This window comes from Meriones unguiculatus, chromosome 1, assembly GCF_030254825.1.
Source record: "Meriones unguiculatus strain TT.TT164.6M chromosome 1, Bangor_MerUng_6.1, whole genome shotgun sequence".
Lineage (NCBI taxonomy): Eukaryota > Metazoa > Chordata > Mammalia > Rodentia > Muridae > Meriones > Meriones unguiculatus.
The window spans coordinates 40,765,840-40,783,638 of NC_083349.1; the positions used below are offsets into that span (position 1 = coordinate 40,765,840).

General features: G+C 46.1%; 1 protein-coding gene across 8 annotated transcripts in view; it reads right to left on the bottom strand.

Annotated features, from left to right (window-relative positions):
- Positions 1 to 17,799, bottom strand: part of Tjp2 (tight junction protein 2) — a 112,624-nt gene that overhangs the window by 14,969 nt on the left and 79,856 nt on the right. For 4 of the 8 annotated variants that reach the window (XM_060387749.1, XM_060387725.1, XM_060387754.1 and 1 more), the window contains 11 exons: positions 16,179 to 16,303; positions 13,874 to 13,976; positions 12,144 to 12,762; positions 10,300 to 10,403; positions 9,227 to 9,380; positions 7,215 to 7,323; positions 6,974 to 7,131; positions 5,808 to 5,874; positions 4,887 to 5,037; positions 2,010 to 2,118; positions 782 to 992 (listed from right to left, as the gene is read on the bottom strand). In XM_060387749.1, the coding sequence (XP_060243732.1) occupies positions 782 to 992; positions 2,010 to 2,118; positions 4,887 to 5,037; positions 5,808 to 5,874; positions 6,974 to 7,131; positions 7,215 to 7,323; positions 9,227 to 9,380; positions 10,300 to 10,403; positions 12,144 to 12,762; positions 13,874 to 13,976; positions 16,179 to 16,303 (1,910 nt within the window). The remainder of the gene's footprint in view (positions 1 to 781; positions 993 to 2,009; positions 2,119 to 4,886; positions 5,038 to 5,807; positions 5,875 to 6,973; positions 7,132 to 7,214; positions 7,324 to 9,226; positions 9,381 to 10,299; positions 10,404 to 12,143; positions 12,763 to 13,873; positions 13,977 to 16,178; positions 16,304 to 17,799) is intronic. The other 4 variants (XM_021648957.2, XM_021648955.2, XM_060387736.1 and 1 more) reach the window with 1 other exon arrangement.

Consider the following 17,799-nt stretch of genomic DNA (forward strand, 5'->3'; position numbering starts at 1 on the left):
GGAGTCATTCTCCACAGCATGGGAAGAGGTTATTATTAAGACGCACTCAGTGTCATGTAGGGACCCAGGGTATACTCAGCCTGACAATGGAGACAAAGAAGGGACTGTGGAATCAGAAAAAGCAGCGTGTAAAAGCTCTTCTGTCAACCTGATTAGACCTAGAATCACTATGGAAACACACCGCTGGGTCGGCCGGAAAAACCCACCCTGAATAGAGGCCACCACCTTCCCATGGGCTGGGGCCCAGACTGAATACAAGGAAAAAAGCAAGCTGAGGACCAGCATTCTCCACACTACTCCGTAAACCCCCTCTCCCTAGACCCCTCTCTTTCTCTCTCAGGTATTCTGTCATGGCGATGAGAGAAGTCCATGGGATTTCTGAACAACCACAAGCAGTAGCTCAGTACAGATCATGCCATGTTTGGCTCTTAAGGTAGTACGAATGCATGTAGCAAACAGATCACCATTCTGAAGTTTCTATAGGCACACACCAGCAAGCGTCCACTGGGGTGTACAAGCTCCTCCTAAGGATGGAGACAAGGAGTGCTGAGGTGCCGTGGCCACACCGTGTTTCCCATGAGCGAGGCAGCAGGCTATCTATCCTTAAATACGTCAACTGCAGCGACCAAGCCTGAGCTGTTCGAGGCTCTGGAGGCTCTAGCCCCGTAAACAACTGATGTCCGCAAATGATGATGCCACACGGGATTTCACTAGAGGCTGTTCTGCTGCCTTTAATGGGAAAGGGATTAAAAAGTAAGTTTAGGAAAGCAGTTTTAGTTACCGGCTTTTGTTAGGGATTAAGCCTTTCTCCAGTTCGTTTCCAATCCTCACGGCCAGCCAGTGGCCCAGCTTGCCATCGTACAGTGTATCCACCACTCGGAAGACCTCTCCCCTGGTGAAGGCCAGGCTCTGTGGCGTTTCCTTCTCACATTCAAAGTGGCTTCTTATGAAAAACGAATCTCCCCTGCCACAAGCCAGAATGTCTCTGTACACTGGAAAACAAAAGCACAGATAGCTGTGTTGTGCTTAACTGAAGATCACCCCCTTTGCGGTTCTCCCATTTCTAGTGCATTATGGGAACTATGAGAACCATGCTCTACAGGAGGAAAGAAGAACCACTAACCGGAAGTACCATGATGGTGGATTTTGTGTGTCAACCTGACTGTATAAGGGGAGCCTAGTCAAAAGGTTAAACATTATCCTAGGCCTTTCCTGAGAGGACACAGTGGGTACTGGGGGAATTAAATTAACATTCAAAAGGATGGACTGAGCAAACTGTTCCTTCTAGTAAGGAACATGCAGCCACTTGAAAGCCTGAGTAGACTATTTTGTCAAGTCGGAGGGAGTTACTCTTCCCACCCGACGGCCTTCCAGCTGAAACGCCTGCTTTTCTTCCACCTTTCTACGGTCTCTGCACCATCAGTTCTCCTTCAGGACAGGCCTTCAGGCTAATCCCAAATCTGAATCTTTGGTTCTGACAGGCCTGCAACTTGATAGCTCGCCCTGTCCAATGTGGTACTCGCCCAACCGTCACATTCACGTCAACCACGTCCTCAACAACGTGTCTTTATCTCTTCTCATTGGTTCTGTTTCTCTGGGGACCTCCCGGCTAATACAGTCACTTGTCAATCTTCTGACACAAACAGGGAGGGACTATTCTTGTCCCGCATATTATGGGAAAGGACCCAGGGAGGTGAAGCAACTTGTGAGACTGGTGAGAGCTGAGAGGTGCAAATGCTACCATCATACAGAGACTCTATAACAACTCCACCATGACTGAGGAAGCACCACTTTCCTAAAATACCATTGAGGAAAGCGGTTTAACTCCAAATGACACACAAATAGCAAAATTATTTCAGCAGATGGAGGAGAAATATTTTCATATAAAATTAGCATCACTAAAGTTTTCTGCAAACACCTGTGCCCCAGTGTTGCTTATTCTGGTCCCAAGATACCTTGTTCATTCTTCTCACCTCCCTCAAATAAAACAGATGATCAAACTTGCTCACCATCTGCTCGGCTCTGCGCCAAAATTGTCACAGTTTCACCTTTGGGAATTTCTAACAGGTAGAGAACCGCATCTTCCCGAACAAGCCCTCTAAAGTCCTGCGTGTTCACCTGAAAGGAGGTAAAAATCAGAAATAGAAAAATGAGAGAGACAGACAGACTATATAGTAAAGTCCTGATGTGGCTGGGGAAGTAACTCAGTGCTCCTGTGCTTGCTCAGCATGCACGAGGCTCTACGATTAATACCTAGAAGAACCAAAATTTAAAAGGCAACTCCTAAATTTCTCTTTGTTCCCACTGGGGCCTCCCCAGAGCAAAAGCAGCATCTGTACAAGTCTGTCCCACTGCCACCTGGTCCACCTGCCCAGCACCTTTCCATTGTCCTGGCCTAGCTGCCTTGAGAGGCATGTCATAGGTTTTTCAGGTTAGAGTACATGGCTTCTGGGGCACAATGTGCCTTCCAGTTCCTGGGACACCGATGTACTCCCTCAGGCAGTGAAGCATTTGTGTTTCTCTATTTTCCCTTGGAAGTCCAAGGAGCATGGGAGCTCAAAAGGGCAACTGGTCTTAGACATTAATCCTATGTACCCTGTAGAGTTTGCAAACTTCACTGTGTCCTGGCAACAACAGCTGTATTGATCCTGGCAACTGCCATCATCATCTGTTTCTGATAAACCTCTGAGAAGTCTGATTGTTCTCAAGCCTAATTTAATTCCTTGCAGCCATATCCGGTGACCTTGGCCCAGTAAGCAAGCCTCTGTGCTTACAAGTACTGTTGTGCCTTCCTTCCTCAGTGCTCGGCATACCATCACACCTCCAATCCTTCAAATCAGGAATTTGCCACTGAATTGATTAGAATTTCTTGTCATTCTCCCTTTCTTCAAGTCTCCCAAAGAGGTGACCAGAAAGGTACACTACTTCACACTAAACAGATGACTGTAATCAACAGAGAATGATGCGGTCTGGAGTAAGCAGACCTGGTACCAAATCAACTCAAACAGAATCTTGGAATACACATGGACGGGTCAATCCAGCCTTACTCCTGTAACTTGCCAAAAACCTGAGTTCAATTCCAAGCTCCATGTAGAGGAAAGAGAGAAATGACCCCCAAAAGTTGTCCTCTGACCTCCACATGCATGGCACAGCACAAGGGTTCTTCTTGGCCCACCACCCCTACCACATACACACAAGTAAGATGTAGTTTTTAAAATCCATGCGATTTAGCAACCACCACCACCACCACCAACCCCTCCCCCAAATATGTTTGGTTTTCTTTTTGCCTTTTCCATTTCATAACAGTTTTTCAAAGAGAAATGCCAGCCACACCATATAACTAACAAAGAATGGACTAAGAGCACTGGCTGCTTTTCCAGAGGTCCAGAGTTCAATTCCCAGCAACTTCATTGGGGTTCACAACCATCTATAATGGGATCTGATGCCCATTTTGGGCATGCAGGAGTACATGCAGATAGAGCACTCATATACATAAAATAAATCTTCATTTTAAAAAAAAGTCACAAAGAAGCAGTTACACCAAGAAGATGGGAAAAAACAATCATATTTCTGTTATCTGTAAGACCTGTTGCATTCAACAACAGAACAAAACACTGCATGTGCCAGGCCTTACCTACGAAGGCAGAGCCATTCTTAAACACCTACCAACAAAAGAAAATGGCCAGGCTGTGAACACAGTTCCCCTCATATCTTCAGGCTGGCCAAGGAGGGTGGAACACACTAGAGTAAAAATGAATGGAGGCCAGTGTTTCTGTACTTCAAGGTCAGGCTGTGAGGTCCTTCCTGCCAGAAAAATACCATCTTTCCTTATCTGAGAGGAGTAGGCAGGGCCAGGCTGGGTGTGCTGGGAGTCTGGGGAGGATTTGGTATCAGCTCCAGATCACTGCTCAGAAGCTGCCTCTCTGCCCAGCTTGGGGAGCTCAATCTTTCTCAGCCTTTTACAGAAAAGAGATCTTTCTGTAGTCAGCTGGAGTGATGATCAAGGCCACCTGTTGCCCAACCTCTACCAAGAACTACTGCAAAAGAAATCAGTGCCCACCAGCATCTCCCTAGTCACCATGGTGAGGCTAGGAACAAAAAAAAAAAAACTTCCTGGAAAAGTTCTCAGTGTGGAATTCTCCTTGTCTTTCACAATGTTTTATACAGAAATTGGGAGCCTGAAGCCTTAGGGGAATTCTTTACGTCTCTTCATAAAAATTCACATGCACCGTCCCCTCCACAAGAAAAATCTATTTTATTCTCCAACTTTCATGAGCAAAGCTCTAAGCCTCTGGCTTCCCAGTAGCAGGAAGCATGCCTGTTCTTCATTAGCATATTCATCAAGTACAGAACAGTATGTGCTGGCATTAGAAAAGATTTTCATCAGTAGCAAGGGAAGCTGTGGGTGGAGAGAAGTCCTAGGACCATGTGTTACTGCGAGGTTCACTCAGGTTGTCTTCTAGGGTCCTTCCTGGAGCCAAAGAAGGTCCTAGAGGTTCACTGGAAAGCTTAGCAATACTCATGAGCTCATGACTCCTTCCACTCTGGAGGTCAATCTGAACCAGATCAGCAGAGTTCTGAGTGTGGGTACGTCCTCCTGTCTTGAGGTTTGACTCTCTGGACAATTCTACAACTTCTTCTCCCTCTCCTTTGGACCTGGAAAGGCTTACCAGACCCTCAGATACTGATGTGTATATGATACATTTTTCAACAAAGTTAGTGTGCGTGTGTGCACACAGAAATATAAAGAAATTACAAATCCCAACAGCCCCCGGCATGCCAAACCTTTGCAGCAACCATGAACGCAGTACTCTCAGAATTCTTTTACTGAAAAACAGCCAGAAAAGCACTTTCTCGAGTGAGTGCTAGAGGGCAGGCTTCCTTACCTTCAGAATCTGGTCTCCTTCTTGTAGGCCTTCCTGCTCTGCTGAGGTACCCTCCTGAATGCCAGCAACAAATATCCCAACATCATTTCCACCAGCCAGCCGGAGGCCCACACTGTCTCCCTTCTTGAACCTCACCATTTTGGTGTTAGGGCTGTTGTAGGTTTGGTGTCAGAAAGAAAAGATGAAACATAATGTTTAAGATGGAGGATTAAAGATTTAACTATATTCTAGCTCAGGAGTGACTTCATATTTACAAATGTTCCCTCTAATTGTTTCTCATCTGTCCTATAATTTTATCTCCCTGGGACAGTGACATGAATGTCTACCGGCCCACAAAGGAGTAAAAATACAGGATTTACCACGTTAGCTCATATAAGATGAGAGAGTGAGGAACTGGGAATCGAGTCTAGCTATCTGATTGGAGGATGCCCTCCCAAGATTATTACACCACAAGTTTGGCCAAACAAAGACAGTGCAGATCCAAGGAGGCTGGTCCTAATCCAACAACTGCTGTCTAGAGACCACTCAACATGGTCCCTTCTTGCTCCCCACCATGGCGGGACCATACCACCCCTGCAATCTCTACTGAAGCGCTCTAGTCCGGAGCTGCTTCTCCTGTTTGGGAGTTATGCATCTGACTGATGCAAATATTCAGAAGAACATTCAGGAGAAGTAGTCAGGTAGGTAAACAGACAAATCCCAAAGCCTTTAAAGTTCACCCAATCCCAAATTTTGCCCTTCTCGTAAGTGATTCCTCTTTCTTTTGAACATTAGGAGCGAGAGTTGATTAAAGGTGGCTGAACAGATGGAAACTCACCACCTGGGTGGGGGCGGAAACACCACCGCTGCTGTGGATTTCAGCTCGGAGATGAGCTGAGTGGAAGAGGAAGGGGGAAGGGAGAGAGGAATGCAAGTACATACCCGTATATTGCTTCATCTTCGGGACTAGGACGAAGAAATGTTCTTGGGGCTGCTCTGGGTTGAGGAACTGTGGATTTAAAGATTGTATTTGTTTTTATTCCATTCATAAGAGATTTTTCTTCATGCATGTATATATACTGTGTGCATGCCTAATGTTATGGAGGCCAGAAGAGGGCACTGAGTGCCCTGAACTACAGTCAGAGTGTTGTGAGGCACCATGTGGATGATGGGAAATTCTTAACCCTTGAGACACCTCTCCAGTCACTATGGAGTTTTTAAAAGTTTAGTGCTATCGCTTAAGTGTGTGTTGTCTCTTTGCCTTGGATGCAGGAGGCTGTGGAATTAACCCCCATACGAGGAAAATAAATCTCAACAAAACAAGATGAAAAAACTCATACTGCTTATCATCCAGACCCATGAGTGCTTGTTCCTTAAAAGAAGAGAGCCAAATCCACAGGCTGGCAGTGTGTCTCAGGACACACTCGCACCATCCCTCACAGGCCAGCACACCTTTCCCTACTCACTACCCCACTCCCATTCCCGAGTGTGGTCCCTTTCTCAAACTGTCTATTTTTACCCCTTAAAAAAAAATGGGATGACTTAAAGTCAAAGGTTAACTTCAAGGCATTAGTAGTTATCATAGTTTCTCAGAGTCAGAAAAAAAAAAAAGAGAGAAAGGAAAAGAAACACCCAAAGCACAAGGCACGAGGCAGTGCTCTTAACAGCCACAAAATAATGTTTTCCCCCCAAACAAATACTTACGTACCTAGACTTGCAAAGGATAATTAAGAGTGACAGGAATAGTTAGGGTGAGGTTGGGTTTGTGGACAGAGGGCAGGAGGACTGTAACTCAGAAGTGTCAAAATGTGACCCATTCTATCATATATTAGAATGGACTTTACCTCCCACCCTCCCACGTTAAAAGAGGAAAATACATGGAGACTCCTCCACTTTACAACTTATTTTGAGAACAGTTTTAGTTTTAGTTTTTTTTTTTTCAGTCACATTTTGGAAATATCCAGCATGTACTTCTGAACTCAAGTGCTCAAATCAGTGGAGCTGGGCTGGGAGTGTAAGCTTAGCATAAACCAGCTTGTGTGTAAAACACACACACACTCACACACACACACACACACACACGAACAAGAACAACCTGAAAGCCTTACCTGGAGTTTCTTCCTGGTACCTGGACTCCTTGTTGGCCTCTGTGGCACCTGCAGCTGTGATGTCCCCTGTGGACCTGAATGGCGTGGGTGTGGCCCCCATCCTGGACAGCCTGCCTGAGGTTTCCTCTCTTGAACTGAAGCACATACCACGATCATGTCTTGGTAGGGAACACAGTTGCGATACACACAGTGCGTGTACCAGTGACTAACAGAAACGAAAGCACACACCATACCGCCTTACCTTGGCCTCTCCTTCAGCTTCTCGCTGGAGGAATGATAATCCTGGTCAGAATACTGCTGGTGTCTTTCCTCAGGAGAAAAAGACCGGTTGGACTCTATTTCCGAGATATCTGGTTCCAAAATACGAAAAGTCTAATTCAGTGAAATAGGTACATACCAAAAATCACACTATTCTCTGAGCAGGAAACATGAAGAAAAACCATCAATTTAGTAGGTTTTTTTTCTTTTATTAAAGGAGCAAGAAAAAAAAAACCTTAATTTTCAGAGACTTAATGAACACGCAGTCAAATTCAGAAACATACACTTCTTTCACGCCACTCTGTTTTTTTTTTTTTGAGATAGGGTTTCTCTGTGTAACCTTGGCTGTCATGGACTCGCTTTATAGACCAGGCTGACCTCAGCCTCGCAGAGAACTAGCTGCCTCTGCCTACCCAAGCACTGGAATTACAAGTGTGCGCCACCACAACCAGCTCATCCCACTCCTTCAAAGCTGTGTTAAGGAGGCCATGGTCCATCTACAAAGTGGTGTCCCTCTGTGTCTGCTATAGAAACTTGTTCCAGAACCATTTCCTCAGCCAAACTCAGCAGACAATTAAGTCCCTTATATAAGATGCTAAATGCTAGCCTGTACCCTATCCACATTCCCCTGCATGTTTTACCTGTAATGCAGGACATACTGCAAATGCCTTATCTACTGTGGTTACACTGTACTGTTGACAGAATAAGAAAAAGAAACCTTAACTTTCTGGCCTCTTTTCCCCATATATTGTCAATCCATGATTGCCTGAATCTGAGGCTATAGAAACCACTCTTACCAGACAGACCAGCGCTCCTGAAATTTTAATGTATGTTCGAACCATGTAGGGATCTGGCTGGAATCCAGCTTCCTGACACTGATGCTGTACAGACCCAGTGGATGGTGAGGAAATGAACTGTGAACTAACACAATTGGCTGCCGTGAGCTCCTTGCTTTCCTGTACTATACTCACAGTCCAGACCTACTTAGCTGTCTGAATACACTTCTGATAAACTGGAAATGAAATTAACTTTCAAATCCAGGCACATCAGTGCACACTAGCAATCTCAGGGAACCGTCTTTCTGTGCTGAGCCATCTTGCCGCCCTCAATGCTCTTTCCTCCAATAGTCTACACATTGGGCCACTGGGAAAGGCAACTGTGGGGTCTGGGATGGAGCCAGCCCTCAGGTAGCTTGTACACATGATGGACGCCCTCTCCCAAATCATCTCCCTAGTCTGCAAGTATTACAAGACAAGAGCCCACCCTCTAGTTGGCACGGCTTTTAGGATATACATGTGAGGGAGGACTGGCAACCCTTTTACAGCATTCCTCATCACGTCTCTTTTCTAAAACATCCACCCTATGTCTCCCAAGTGGTGGGATTACAGGTATGTGCTTCCACACTTGGCATATTAAGAGATTTTAACACAGATTTTTCCCAGCTTATTAAGAGATTTTAACACGGAGTTTACTCACTAATGCTAAGATAAAGAAAGGCTTCATGAAGAAAGGAAGGCTCAACCAGGAGCAAAGGGTTTTTAAACACTTTGTTGTTACTGTTTGGTTTTCTTTTCTTTCTTTCTTTGCAGCTGGCCTGGAACTTGCTCAGTAGACAGTCTGACCTTGACTCTGGCTGCTGAGAGAGGGATTAAAGGCACTGGCATGCTTGCCTTCTGTCATTTTAATGGAGCACAAGTCTATGCTTTGTGTCTGTATGAGCACTTAGCAAATGTGTAAGTGATATGTTTAGTTCATTGGACTGGTCATGCATACTTTTTTTCCTTAACTAGTAAGTTTGGCTTAATTAAGTGTGTCAGAATTTCCTATTAGAAATCTAATTTCAAAAGATGCTTTAATAGACAAACAGACAAAAAGTCAAAACTACTTCTCTTTGAATCAAGGTTAGAAGGAAGGTTTCTTCGCCCCCTCAGCCGGGGGCTGCCCTCAGGCATGGCCCTCCTCATACCCAGCCCCGCACACAGGGGCCCTTCTCACCTTCTACTTCAGAGTCGCTGTCGTTTAGGGATGGGATTTTGATGAGGGTCTGCTTGCTGTCTCTCAACACCACGAGCTGCAGTTTTCCTCTAGACTTTTCTATTAACTTCCGGGCATCAGTTAAAGACATGTTCTCAGTCACAGTTCCATTGATCTGTGTATATGAAGAATGGCGATGTTACTGTCATGCAGGACATCTGGTCACAGCGAAGGCAAAACTGTTAACTTTTCCCTCATAGAACCGGAAAGAACATGCTGAGAAGTTCATATGGACTTGAGGATGACTTACCGAAAGTCAGTTATTCTTTAAAGTACATGTAACATGTAAACTACATGTCCAGAACAGGCATGAGTCACACTTAGGTTCAGAGTAACCTTAGGTTACACTGTTACTCTACGTAACTTCCAAGTTCAACTCTACGGCTTGCTTTACTGCTGGAACATGCTTCCTGACTGGAAGAGGTTTTAAAAACTATCAACCATGGCCAGCCAGTGGTGCAGCACACCTTTAACCCCAGCACTGGGGAGGCAGAGGTGGAAAGATCTCTGTGAGTTTGAGGCCATCCTGGTCTACAGAGTGTGTTCCAAGGCAGCCAGTGCTAAGCAGAGAAACCATCTCTCAGAAAACAAACGACAAACACCCTATCAAACACTGAGCAATCATAGATCAATGGTTCTCAGACTTACCTTTCCTTGGTATGGGAACAAAAATCTCAACGTTAAATCAACAGGGAGAAGGAAAAGTATTCCTTGAGGTTTTTCCTTCATTATTAAATTAGTACAGACCCTAAGGCTTGTTTTTCCTTTTAAGTTTTTTTTCCCCCTTGGGGGCGAGGCTAGAGAGGGAGCAGGGCTCACATCTGGGGAAGAGCCTGGCTCCCCAGCTACATCCCTACTGTTTGTATCTGTTTGTTCTTGTTCTTTGACAAAGCTCCCCTCATCCCGCTGCTCTTCCTGCCTCTACCTTCCTCCTGTCCCCGCTGCTGACACCAGCTCCTCCACGCTGGTGTGTGGATGTGGGATGCGTGCAGGCACACACCGTTCCTCACTGCTCTTTGTCCTGGTCTTCTCACCTTGAGAATTATGTCCCCCTCATGAAGGTTGCCATCTTTGGTTGCTAGTCCAGTTCTGGTCATTTCCTTGATGAAGATTTGGCTCCCCAGCCGGAGACCATACTCTGGAGGACAAACAGGGAAAAACATACAATCTCAACTTGCTCAGGAAACTCAAGTCTAGCCTTGAAGACTACTTCAAACATTTACGAAAACGTCCATTTTTATATGGGATGCTCTGCTAAACTGGCCTGGAATTGAAGGGGGACATTGGAGGCAGAGTTCAATGAAGTGGGTAGAGAGAAATAGAAAGAAAAAAATAAAGACAAAAAGGGAGGAGAAAGGAAGACAGTGTTGTTAAAGAAAATGTTAACAGGTTAAACTTGGTGGAGGCTATCTAGACATCTGATGTAAAACAGACACTTTTCAAATAAAAAGTTGGTGACAACAATCCACTCCATCCGTCTAATAGGAAACTGTGCTGACCCTGAGGTTGCCCACAGGAAGCTGTGGACACAAGTTGTGTCTGAACTATAACAATGGACACTGTCCAGGGTTTGTAAGCTGGGCAAAGCCAATCACAGCAGCATTGCACAGGCGTCAGCAGCACTCAGAACTGTTCTCAAAAGAAAAAAACAAAAACAAAAACCGCAGTTAGGAGGGCAGTTAGGATGGATGCACATTTTTAAATATTTCACATGTTCCACACACTATTCTGGCTGTATTTATTAAGCTGTAAAATTTCAGATTTCAAGGGTAAATTGCAGTGACTTTGAAAGACATCACAATTAAGCAAGCAAGCCATCACAAGGAGCAAACACATTCAATTTCTAAGTTATTAGTACTAGTGTTCTGACTGAAAACTGCATACTTACAAAGCAGTCATTTTCTTCAAGAAAGAAAAAAAACTTTACTTATTAGCATCTGATCTTAGGACAAAGACACAAAGTGCTTGGCTGATGTGGTCCTTGGTGGTACAGCGAACGCCTGACATTTGTGAGGCTCGAGGGTCATCAACAACTAAAAGTCCTGAGATACAGTTCACACTCTCCTAGGGAATGCTTATCTCTCCCTCTTACGGATGACGAAGGTCTGACAATGGCTAGATAGAGCACAGCCCAGGACAGGGGGCTGAGACAGCCGGATTAATTAAAGTGAGAAGTAGGAAGACAAGACCCAGGATTGGAAATGGCTCAACTCCTGTTCCTCTCCTCACTTCAGATCAGCTGAGTGAGTCCCAGCTCCCTCACTGACTCTGCTTCACAGATCTCCTATATGGACAGAACTAACAGCTTCACCGCACAGAGTTTAACGAATCCCGGATGGGATTAAGTGTGCCCGTGTCTCCCGGAATGCAGGGTAAGGGGCAGGCGGACTAAAGCAGAGTCAGCCTCCACATACATACCAAAACCCCTGACCTGTAACATAGGAATGAGGCCTCCTACCTACAAGGTTCTTAAGGGGATTAAGTAGGAGACTATTTGGTTAGCACCAATCCCAGTCCAGAACAGACCTCCAGCTCATCATGAAGGCAGAACTCCAGCCTTCCACTTTGTTTTCTCACACTGAGAAGCACCAGGTTTACCAGCAAGGCCTATTCACACAGACCCGTAATCTCTGGTTCCGGGGGCAGGTGGGAGACAGAATCGTGTGGAGGAGAGGGGCTTCTCTGAAAACCTGGCCTTGCCCCTGAGACACCTGCGTCCGGATCAGTGGACCCTTCTGTTCTCTGTTCCTCCTATGGCAATGAGGAATAAATGAGCCTATGGGTGCTGGACAGTCCAGGCTGAACACTGGCAGGTGCCAGGTGAGCACCCGGCGATGTTGGCAGGTACGGCTTGCATTCCCATATCATATGTGCCTACCTTCGTTTGCTTTGCTTTTGGTCAGAAGGACCCCGATGGGCCTGTCGGGATCATGCTGGCCCTTGTGATCCTGCCGGGACCTAGGCTCAGGGCTGGGGCTGCGGGAGCGGAGGTGTTCGCGGCTGCGGCTGCGCTCGTAGCGGGCCTCGGGCTGGGCTCTGCGGTCGTACGGTGGGCTGTAGCGGCCTTCGTAGTCAGGCTCATAGGCATGGTGATAGCTGCGTTCAAAGTCGCGGTCGAAGTCCCTGTCGATGCTGCGGCCACGGCTGTGGTCCCGGGACACAAAGTCGTGGTCCAGGCCGCGCTCCAGGCTCCGACCCCGGCTTCGCTCTCGGCTGCGTCCGTAGTCTCCGTGGTCCAGGCCGCGTTCCAGGCTCCGGCCACGGCTGCGCTCCCGCTCCCGGCTCTGTGTGCGCTGCTGGGGACGCCCCCTCTCCCTGCTGTCCTCCCAGCTCTGGCTGAGCAGATCGTGGCTACTGTGCCGGCTCCTCTCGCTGTAGCCGCTGCGGAAACTTCTGCCATCAAATTCATCTATCACCTCAAAACCTCGGTCATCATGACTGAGAGGAGGGCTGCCCTGTAGCGGGGCCACCTGAACCTTCCGGGGTCTCTTGACCACCTGCGCAGACAAACAGAGCAGATGCAGGACACTGCAAACACAGGTGAGTGGGAGCCTGGTTCCAGTTTTAGTAAAACTGTCCTTCTTTAGGCTCAGTGTGTGCGGCGGTGGGAGGGTCATTAAAACAAAACAAAAGACAAAAAAAAAGAAAAAAAAAGAAAAATAACAAAACACTACATCCCTTAAACATCTGTATCCCTGCCAACCTTCTAGGCCTCTGTCCAGAACCAAGAACAACAAACCTCACAAAGTGAGAAAAAGACAAACAACCGCAGCTGTGGATTCAGTGGATCTGGACACCTCTATAATCGTCAAATGAAAATCCAAGAATATTTTGAACACAGCTGGAGATACTCCTGCACATGTTACAGGAAGAGGAGCAGAAGAGGTGCCCTTCTAGACAAAAGGAGACTGAAGAGATAAGCAAGCACAGATGCGTGAGCACACTTGGATCTGGGAAGGCTCGTCCATGCCATGTTGGGAAATGGAGGGCGTATTAGATGGCACTAAACATTCACTGGGGTTCTTACATCTGTTGGTGGATGGCCCTATTCATAGGAGATACATGCAACAGCACTGAGGTAGGGTGCAGTGACCTTCCTCAGGAGGGTCACTCGGATACAGCTCCACCACATCTGTAACACCAACCTAGAAAAATATCAAGGCTCCAAGAAGCACGCTGGCCCTGGGCCATGTAACCGTCAAATGGCCATTTTCCTTGGGCAATGTTCTGGAGAGAGGGCTCGGTGGGTTAAGAGCTCTTTCAGAGTTCCTGGGTTCAATCCCCCACAACCACACGGTGGCTCATAGCCATCGATCATGTGATCTGATGCCCTCTTCCGGCATGCGGGTGTACATGAAGACAGAGCACTCATATACATAATAAATCTTCAAAAGGAAAGAAAACAAATGCTCTTGGATTAAATTCAGTTCCTCTGCAAGAACTATATGGGCTCTTAGCCACAGAGCTCTCTCTCCAGCCCCTTTATGCGCCGATGAATGATAAATATTCTTGATTTTTTTTTTGAAGATTATTTTTTTATTTACAGTTTGCGTGTGAGGATGCTGGCTCGCACGTATGCACGTGCAGCACGCGCCACACGGGACTTACGATGGCTGCGATCTTCCCACTTTTCCTGAGCTGCTGCACGGCGAAGGAATGGAGAACATCCTCCATGGGGGTGCCATTGACCATGACCACCCTGTCGTTCTCTCTGCCAACAGGAAACAAGCATCAGCCACACAAGCTCGCCGTGGCCCATCCTGAACCCCGGGAAGACGACAGAGGCAGCGACTGAGCCCAGAAAGCTTAGTAAGGGGCCCCGGGGTGTGGTGGCTCCCAAGTCGGGTCGACCTTGTCTGAGCACTTCAGGGGTAAGGAAGCCGAAGCCACACACTCAGCTTCTAGGTGTTTACTAAGAACCACAGTGTTGGCACAAGGCCTGTCCTACCCACACCACGGGGTCACTCCAGAAGGCATGACCCAGCAAGAGGAATGTAGTGACACTCCTGTGTGCCCAAGTGCACAGTGAGCTGCAAAAAAGCCCTTGTGGAACCACTAAAGTCAGTGTGCATCCATTTGTGCAATGTCTGGAGGGAAAGCAGTCAAAAGCTTGCCTTGGATTCTCTCCTGTTTTGAGAAGGGTCCTGTGTAGCCCAAGCTGGCCTTTAACTCACTGTTTAGCCAACCATGGCCTTAACCTACTGATTGTTCTGTGTCTGGCTCCATCTCCTGAATCCATATATTATAAATGTACACAATCAGACCTGACTTTCTTGCCTCAAGATTCTCAAAGAAACTTTAAGATCACAGAATCCTATTACTCGGGCTCATCCAGTTATTTTACGATTGTATATTACTCTAAGTCAAACACTAACTTTGATAAGACTAACAACTAATAGGATAGAAACACAGAGAATTTAAATCTCCCACAAATCTGACTTTTGTACGACCTGGCTGATGTAGCCATCCATTTACCTTTAGTTTCTCTCCTGAGAGGATTCAGACTCCATCTTTTAAAGTGGGGTTATCTCCTCAGAACAGAAGGCGGGCAGCTAGATAGCTTAGGTCTGACTATCATGAATGTCCCCATAATTAAATTCTATTGGGGGGGTTGTTAGTTGAGCTTTTATTGAAGATGGTTCTGCTAAAGATTAATCCAGATCTTACCTATGCTGAGTGCTCTACTACTGAGGCACATTCCTAGTCATCTTCATTAAATTCCAAAACAACATATACTAGGACATATATAAAAAACTCTTGGTAGACACTGAGAAGGGTGGAAACTGAGGTGGTCAATTCTGTCAGCTTGGTTGAGTTGAAAAGCGCTGTGAAGGTTAGCAAGACTCGCTCTTAGCTGTGTCCATGAGGATGTTTTCAAGTGAATTAAGAGGAGCAGACCCACCCTGAATGGGTGACCCCGTCCTATGTGCTTGAGGAATAAAGGAGAAAGCTGGGAAGGGCAGGTGTTGTCTGTCTTTTCTGCTCTCTGCTTCCCAGCCACCGTGCTATTAGCTGCTCTGTTCTCCCATACTCTCCTTACTGGGACTGACAAAACCCTCTGAAAAGGTGAGCCAAAAGAAATAAATGTTTCCCTTACGTTATTTTCTCAAGAATGTTGTTATAGTGAGATATGCAACAGGTTTGGAAATGAGAATGTGGCTCAGTTACTGTTTTTGTCTAACATGCATGAAGCCCTGAGTCCAATTCCCAGCACTGTGTAAACTAGGTAAGGGGGCACAGGTCTGTAAACCCAGAACATGGGAAGTAGAGGGGCTGGAGAGATGGTTCAATGGTTAAGAGCACTGTTTGCTCTGATTTCCATTCCTGGCAACCACATGGTGGCTCACAAAAATCTATAATGTGATCTGATGCCCTCTTCTAGCATGCAGGTGAACACGCAGACAGATCACCAATAAACAAAAAATAAATAAAACCCAGGTGTGGTGGCTCACCCCTGTAATCCCAGTACCCTGGGAGTCAGAGGCAGGTGGAATGCTGTGAATGTGAGGCCAGCCTAAGGCTACACAGACAAACCCAGTCTCAAAAGAAAAAAAAAGGAATTCAAAGTTCATCCTCAAGTTTGTGGGGAACTGGAAACCACTCTAGGGTAAAGACAATGTCAATAAAGTGAGGGAGTGAGAAAGAAGGGGGGCACAGAAAAGCTAAAAGATTCCACAGCTTACAAGCGATCGTTCTAACTACCTTCCTTCGCATAGGAGGACTCCACCCTATAGGAGTTCCCTTTTTCCTCTAAGTTCCCCATAGTTTGGAGACTGCTAAAACATAATGTATTAGCTGTGACCCCAGTTTTCAATGAAGACTTCAGTTGTAAAGGCACACACCGTGAAAACCCCCCAGCTAGTGTCAACTTGCAGGGCTGGCAGGGCTTGGGGAGGGGAGTGAGGATACTTACTGAAGCAAGCCATCAGCGGGTCCACCTGGGAGCACATCAGAAATGACGATGGACGTTTCCCCATTTTCAAAGTGGGGGTTGTCCCTGCCTCCCGACACTGCAATGCCAAATCCTCTTTTGGAATCCTGTTCATTGGAATTAGGGGGGAAAAATGAAAAAATCCTTCCATAAGTGGCTTTCAGGATTTATTACGAGTACTCAATAAAATAGAGGTCAAATCAATAACCAGAGACAGCCCCGGAACAGATGGGCTCACAGAAACAAATGAAAAACAAAATAAAGCCACCCTGTGGTCAGCTGACAGGTTCCTAAAGGGAAAGCTCTCATCTAAGGGAGCAGCCTTTCAGAAGGCGGAAAAGACTGACAGTCCAGGCTGACGTTATCACAAGAGGCAGGAGAAGGAAGACTGCCTGCTCTCTAGAGAGGGATGTGCTGTCTGACACCAGGCAGAGCCATTCCCAGCATCCTTTGACCGGAACTGGAAAAACTTCAATAAAAACTGATTCTGTTTTTTTTTGTTTGTTTGTTTGTTTTGTTTTGTTTTTCCAGTTTCTTTTTAAAGTCTATCTTTAGCCGAATGTGGCCACGCCTGTAATTCCAGTACTTGGGAGGTGGAGGCAACAGAATCACGAATCCAAGGCTAGCCACAACTACATGGCATATTTGGGGCTGGCCTGGACTACATGAGACCCTTTCTCAAAAAACAAACAACAGCATACAAGTACAAGAGTACATATGTGAATAAAACATTTAATAAGATAGATAGATAAATAAATAAGTAAATAAATGAATGAATGAATGAATAGTATTGTGAGCCTGAAAGAGCAAAGCATTAAACCCTTCCCAATGTTCATACAATAAAGGTTTATCATCCATCACTCATTTAGGGATACAAACATGTGAACCTAGGAAACACATAAACTTACCTCAGTGTTTAGAAAAGCTAAACCACACAACAGGGACACATGACATTAGAATCCCAAATCAGGGTTGATGAAACAAAACTACACTCAGAAGAAGAGAAAATCTTTATCTGAGGACTAGGTGGTGGGGGCCTGATGTTTAGAATGTTTACAAACACAGAGAAGTCTGGTTGTCTCCACATGGCTTTGGATTTACCAACACCTGGTGCCTGGTTTTAGACAGAGGCAGCTCCACCTTCTACAGCAAGCCTCAGGTCCCTTCTATTATCAATGTGAGGACCACAACTCAAGGGACATATGTTATGCTAGTAAAAAAGGGCCAGTGGGAATCAGAAAGCTGTCTGGAGTTAAGCGGGCAGGCCATAACTGAAGAATTCGTGATGACTGGTCTGGATACTGAGCAGTGGGTACTGACCTAGTGATGAAGTTCTAAGGATCTAAGGAAATTGTTCCCTTTGAGGAACTGACCATCTTTCTAGAAAGTGACAGAACCTAGAGAGAACTGGAGCAGGATGATCTATCTCGGTGGAGCCCAGAAAATTCACACTGATGCTGGCAGCTTGCTGTCATGATGAGGGAAGCTTGCTCAAATCAAGCTGACTGCTGGTGAGGTGAGAAGAGGCAGGTTTGCCTAGAGAGTGAAGTCGTGCATGCATGCATGTTAGGGAACGAGGGGATGACCAGAGACAGACTGAGTG